General features: G+C 31.3%; 2 protein-coding genes across 2 annotated transcripts; both read right to left on the bottom strand.

Annotated features, from left to right (window-relative positions):
- Window positions 1-378: 378 nt before the first annotated feature.
- LOC114311822 (putative glutathione S-transferase) lies at window positions 379-1,422 on the bottom strand. Its single transcript, XM_028257996.2, is given in 4 exon segments — window positions 379-599; window positions 602-715; window positions 717-797; window positions 1,102-1,422. Coding segments are annotated over 4 exon segments (666 nt in total). The 3' UTR covers window positions 379-449.
- Window positions 1,423-4,563: 3,141 nt separating this feature from the next.
- Window positions 4,564-6,053, bottom strand: LOC114311823 (putative glutathione S-transferase). Its single transcript, XM_082884773.1, has 2 exons — window positions 5,526-6,053; window positions 4,564-5,061 (listed from the first exon to the last, which is right to left on the bottom strand). The coding sequence occupies exons 1-2, from the start codon at window positions 5,838-5,840 to the stop codon at window positions 4,717-4,719; spliced, it is 660 nt and encodes a 219-aa protein (XP_082740899.1). The 5' UTR covers window positions 5,841-6,053; the 3' UTR covers window positions 4,564-4,716.
- Between the last annotated feature and the right edge of the window lie 701 nt (window positions 6,054-6,754).

Raw genomic sequence — 6,754 nt, 5'->3', positions numbered from 1 at the left:
ATAGCAATTTGATCTTGTTGAACTTCTTCAAATACTAAACATAGTATGCTTCAATCAAATGAAAGTTGTGTGAATCAGATTATTAATGTCAATCAAATCAAGCATTTTTCGATTAAAACAACAAAAAGTGTCTTTCTTTATTCAAGTATAACATAAACAGAACATTCCTTTAAGCAAACACAACATCTAGAGATTGAAAGGTACAAAGAAAAAATGAAAACAGAAAAATAAAGGGGGTCTCAATAGAGACAAAAGGAAACTGTGATTGTGTGTTTAGTTGGGGGATTTGGAAAGGGAAAGGGAAAGGGAAAAGGTGTATAAAATTATATGAAATATATACATATTTTATTCACATTTCACCTATCTTTTCCATTTTCCTTTTCAAATCCCTCCCCAAATCTCCCAACCAAACGCGTCATAAGACCACAATCAAACATTCTTCTAAAGATTTACTTAGCCTCAAGTTTCTTTTTGAGCTCCAAGCAGAAGTCATAGGCCTTGTGCTGGTCAGGAAGTGACTTGGACACACTCTCCTTTTCCATACACCTATGAGCCCAAACAACAAGGGAAGGGCACTCTGCCATAATGCCAAAGTTGCCAAACTGGTCACACACACACAGAAAAAGTTATAGGATGGAATCAATGCCACATCAACAAAGCCAAAGGTCTTCCCCCCAAAGTAAGGCTTGTCTCCAAGTTCTCCTTCCAACACCTTCCAAGTACCCTATGAGATCGTTCTTCGCCGTTTCTTGGGCTTCACCTGTGGAAAACAATAGCTGGCTCCCAGCACTATGCATCTGTACAGCATATCATATGTAAATGTTGGTCAGAAGGCATAATATTTATTGGTTAGACATACTCTAATCCATTTCTAATGCACTATCAATCACACGATGTAACAGAAATTTAAAAACACAAGAATTGCTAGAATTACATTAGGAGAAGGGGATAACGAATCGCGCACCATGTTTATCATATTTACGCTATGCATTATTAAAATGAATAGAGAATTTTCGCTGTCACATTATTCTCATATGCTGTTTTGTATTAAAAAAAAAAATTAAAAAGAAAAAAAAAATCAATTTCTGTGTTAGCACTCACCTTGTTGTCTTTGGCAATATAATCGGCCCAGAACCTGGCATGGGATCGGTGGTGAGGATCAGAAGGCAACAACGGAGATTTGTGATTCCAGACTTCATCGATGTACTGCACAATTATGAGTGACTCGCACACCGGTTTGCCGTTGTGGATCAGCACTGGGATTTTCTTGTGGACAGGGCTCATCTTCAAGAGCAGTGGACTCTTGTTGCTCAGGTCCTCTTCCCTGAATTCATAGTCTACCCCTTTCTCTGCCAAGGCAATTTTCACCCTCGTTGAGTAAGGGTTAATCCAGGTACCCAAGAGAATGAGTTCGTCTGCCATTGATGATATCAAAGATTGAATGAAGAAGAAGAGAGAAGGAAGGTGTGTTTAGGTAATTGTGTTTAAGGTGTTTGTTTTTATGACAAAGAGAGGAAGTTGGAACTTGGACCTAGTATTTAACTTTTGATGGAAATTCGGAATAATGGTCATTGCGTGCGTCATGCTTGATAGCATGACATGAAAATGAAGGAAGGACCTTTGCCCTCCATTTCCACGCCAGCTTTCCTCATGCACCCTTTTCTTCTCTTTTGTTCCCAATAATACCAGTTGACAGAAATAGAACACACAAAAAATAAAATTTATAGTGTAGTTAAAATTTATTTTAAATGCAGTATGAGTCACTCTATCAATCCTGTTTTCTCTGCAATTCTCTCTTTTTTTTCTTTTTTTATTTTATTTTATGATACACTTTCTTTTTTTTTATAGAAAAGTTATAAATAATTATATTAATCTAAAATAAAAGTAAAATACATACAGCGTAAAAATAAATAAAAATAACAAGACCCTAAAAGGCCAATAACAACGTAACAAGAACTACAAATAATAAATTACAAAATTGCAAAAAAATAAATAAATAAATAAATAACGATTCAAGAAAAATCACCAATCTTCTCACAAATGTAATTTGGAAATGCAGATATGATTCATTGTATTTTTGTAATACATTGAATTATAACAAAAGTGGTGTTAGTTGTTGTTACTCAAAGTGGTCATTGTTATGAGAAAAATGAAGAGAAAATATCATTTTGCTCTCTAAATTATTATTCAAAAATTAATTTAATATATATATATATATATATATTTTTAATAATGTCAATTTTATAACTAAATTATTCGATTTTATATCAATTTTACCTTTACCTTCAATTACCGTTTATAATCAAACATAAGTTAATAATGGGACACCTAAACTTCATTTGAAGTTTTATTTTACCCCAAAAAACTATCTCTAAATATCAATAGTCCCATGAATAAAATGAAATATGAGAGTTTTAATTGATATGTTACAAATAATTTATGGAATAAAATAAAATTTTAAACAAAATTTCAGTACCACGTCACCAAGATGAAGATAGGAGCCTATCACAGGAAGAAGTGATTTTTTTTATTTTTAAATGTCTGCATCTAATATAGTGCATAATCAATGGCTCTCCTTTATTTTAACACGGTTTTTATATAGTTTAGGCTTATTTTTTTAATAATTTTTTAATTTTTTAGTTAAAATATGATCTAAAAAAATTAATATGCTTAGGATGATATTTTGTTTTTTTACGAAAAGATGTGTAAAAAGTAAAAAAAAAAAATAGAATCATTGACTTTTTTGTATGGATTGTTAGTTTTTTAGTGACTTTTTTGACTTGTAGGTTAAAAAGATTACATCCCAAACGAGGCTTTAGTATAGGCATTTCTCCCTCCAGTTCGTGGTGAGACTGGAGGATGCTGTTAGACCCATAAGGACCCACCACGGGGCCCATTTTGATAATTTGAACTATTCAATATATAGAACTCGTCGAGTACTATATGCCTGTAAAAAATCACATTGATTTGATTTCGATAGCCATGTGATCAAATCATTTTCTATCAACCGTTTATTTTTTCACCGTCTATTTTATTTTTATACAAAATTGATTTGATCACGTAGCGATTGATATTCAATCAACATGATTTTATACATACATATAGTTCTTGACGAGTTCTACAATTTAACAGTTTTGATTATCGAAACGAAATCCATAATGAACTCCTACAAGTTCAACAATACCTTCCAATCCGATCACAAATCAAAAAAAAAAAAGGCAGCCCTTTAGTATAAAGATCTTACAACTAGTTTAATATAAAAATCTTCTACATTATAATAATGATATTTCACGATTCATGCATTGGTGCATATGGTTTTTAAAAACAGTTCAGACATAATTTTTAAAATAATCATATTATTATGATCATATGTTTTAATTTTTTCATTGGTATTATTGTATTAATTTAATAGAATCAATCAGTAATGTTTATTATTTCTTAATTAATTAATTTCTTTATGGGGGCAAAGTTACGTTGACGACTTGGGCAACACTCTCTAATTAATTATTTTTTTCTAGGGACAAAGTTACATAGATTATTTTATTTCCTAATTAATATATTTTTTGAAAACAATATCTGTTTAGAACTGAATTAATATGTTTGGATCCAATCAAATCTGTTGATGAACAACAATTTTTTTGTAAAAAGAAAAAAAATCTAAATGATTATTGGATGTTGATTGCAATTAGTCAAAGAAAAGATTTGAAGATTATACACTACTCACACTTCACTTTGAAAGTTTCACTTTTTTTATAATTTTTTTTTTAATCAATTGATAGGAGATTCATTACAAATATGACAATAATTACATTAAATTTAACAATTACAGTCTACAAGCCCAACGAAAGTCGTTCAGCTTGGTTCGTTAGCAATTCTAAGTAAACCTCTCTCTATTTGTAATGTGTATTATAGAATTTTCCTTAAAAGAATTACCCAGTTATGGGAGTAATGCAAAAAAATCGCTTCTCTTCATTACTAATGGCAATTTGATCTTGTTCAACTTATTCAAATACTGAACAATATCTTCTAGTATGCTTCAATCAAATGGAAGTTGTGCCAATTAGATTATTAATATTCATCAAATTAGACCTCTTTCAAATTAAAACCAAAAAGTTCTCTTCTTTATTTCAATTATAACATAAACAAGAAATTCCCCTTAAGCAAACACAACATCTAGAGATTGAAAGGTAAAAATAAAAGGACAAATTATTAATAAGTTCAAATAGTTGAATTTAATTTTTATAAAATCCTATTGAAAATAAGTTCTAATTCAATCGTCCTTAAAATTATTTTTTTGTGATTTTTTTTTTACATATGTTGTTAAAAATTGACAATTAGTAAGTTTTTTTTTTTTTTTTTTTTGGTCATGGCTTTTATAAATTGTCGCTAAAACTTACAATTAGTGACTTTTTTTATAACAAATTTTTCAAATTATCGCTAAAGTTGAAAATTAGCAACTTTTTTGGTGACGATTTTTTTAAACTGACGCTGAAACTCATAGTTAATGACATTTTTTGTGACAATTTTTAAACTGTCACTGAAAATTAATAATTAGTGACATTCTTTTATAGTGTATGAAGAAAAATGTCATTAATTATTATAGGATCTATTGGATAATAAATTTACTAAGTAGGAAGGCAAAAATAAAAGGGGATCCCAAAAGAGACCTATGAAACTGTATGTCATAATACTCCAATCAAACAATCTTGTAGAGATTTACTTGGCCTCAAGCTTCTTTTTGCGCTCCAAGACGCAGTCATAGACCTTGTGTTGGTCAGGAAGATGCTTTGAGACACTCTTCTTTTCCATACACCGATGGACCCAAGCAACAAGTGCAGGGCACTCTGCCACAATGCTGAAGTTGCCAAACTGCTCATATGCAAAGAAAAAGCTATAGTTTGGAATCAATGCCACATCCACAATGCCAAAGGTCTCTCCTCCGAAGTAAGGCTTGTCTCCAAGTTCTCCTTCCAACACCTTTAAGCACCCTATGAGGTCATTCTTCACTGTTTCTTGGGCTTCGCCTGTGGAAAACATTAGCTGCCTTCCAGCGATATACATCTGTAGGACAAAGCATATGTAAATGTCAGTCAGAAGGGGTAATATTTACTGATTAGGATCCTCCATCTCCACTGCCCTGACCCAAAATACTCAAGAGTGTTTGGTTGATATAAGAATTTTCAAACCATGAGAATCTCAGTGCTTGTTTGATTAGGCGAATTATAGTGTAAGATTGAGATTATTAATTTATGGGACTCACATTCCATTGTTTAGTTGTACATTTATTATTCTGATTAGATTTCAATGATTATTCTGTCTAACAAAATTCACAAATGATGCAAAACATACATATAATTCGAATTATATATTGTTTTTATTTATATTACAAAACAAACATCGACAAGAGAAATTTGGGAATAGAAAATCATGTGTCCAATATTCATGTGAATGAGTGTGACTATTTAGCTCCCCTGTAAATCATTTTCAAGTACAGATAAGACAGAGATAGAAGAGTTAGGGCTCACCTTCTTGTCAACATAATCAGCCCAGAACCTGGCTTGAGCTAGCTGGTGAGGATCAGAAGGCAACAATGGAGATTTGTGATTCCAGACTTCATCAATGTACTCAACAATGATGAGTGACTCGTACACTGGTTTGCCGTTATGGATCAACACTGGGATTTGCTTGTTGACAGGGTTCGCCTTCAAGAGCAGTGGGCTCTTGTTGCTCAGGTCCTCTTCCCTGAATTCATAATCTACCTCTTTCTCAGTCAAGGCAATTTTCACCCTCGTTGAGAAAATGCTAATCCAAGTGCCCAAGAGAATAATTTCGTCCGCCATTGATGATGAAGAAGATCAAAGATTGAATGAAGAAGAGAGAGAGAAGAAAGGAAGGTGTGTTTAGGGAATGTGTTTAAGGTGTTTGTTTTTATGCCAAAGAGAGGAGGTCATTTATAGATAGCATGGCAGCTCAAAGTCGTCGTAGAATTTCCGATGCCATATTTTTCTATTAGTATTTTGGGAAGGAAGGAAGGTCATTGCGTGCGTCATGATTGAGCTTAGCTAACTTGTGACAAGTGATCTGCAACATGGCTTGGAGGCTTGATTTTCCCTGATTTCTGGTACCATTCAGTGCGTTTGGTTTGAGTTTTTTAGATTAAGTTTTTTAAAAATTAGAATTTTTTCATTTTTGTGTTTTTTTTGTTTTTAGTGAATATTTTTAAAATTTTAAATATTTTTTTTACTTTTTAAAATACACTTTACTTAGATGTATCTAAAAAGTAAAAATTTTGTGAAAAAATAGTTAAAAATACATAAAAATACAAAAAAATGTACTGAATTCTCGTATTATTTTTTTATATATTTTTGGTATTTAGTGAATTTTTAAAAGATTTTTTCCATAATTTTTTTACTTTTTAAGTATATTTATGTTAGTTATGTCTAAATATTAAAAAAATTGTTTAAAATATTAAAAAAATTCAATAAAAACAAAAAAAAAATTAAAAAATAAGAAAGTAAATTTTTTTGAAAAGTATTTTTTAAAAAACTTAACCAAGCAAGCTGATTGATTTTCCATGGTGTTTAAATGTTGGATGTGATTTTTGGAATACGAGGGAGTTTAGTTTGATCCATAATGTTTGCTTTTTCTCAAGATAGTGCTGGTGATAATGGTCACCTATTGAGGTTCTTACAGTAATCGGTGGGTAACAGTGTGCGTGGTGTTGGGTAATGGGAGGAGAGAGAGAAATAAGGTG

This window comes from Camellia sinensis, chromosome 8 (assembly GCF_055761805.1).
Source record: "Camellia sinensis isolate YWXY chromosome 8, ASM5576180v1, whole genome shotgun sequence".
Classification (NCBI taxonomy): Eukaryota; Viridiplantae; Streptophyta; class Magnoliopsida; order Ericales; family Theaceae; genus Camellia; species Camellia sinensis.
The sequence above is the reverse complement of the archived record's forward strand: the minus strand, read 5'-3'. Positions and strand labels throughout refer to the sequence as shown.

Excerpts from the sequence above, each read along its gene's own strand:
- LOC114311823 (XM_082884773.1), bottom strand. The coding sequence starts at position 5,840 with ATGGCGGACGAAATTATTCTCTTGGGCACTTGGATTAGCATTTTCTCA. Across the intron at positions 5,062-5,525 it reads CTGATTATGTTGACAAGAAG|ATGTATATCGCTGGAAGGCA; the intron begins GTGAGCCCTAAC and ends TTTGTCCTACAG.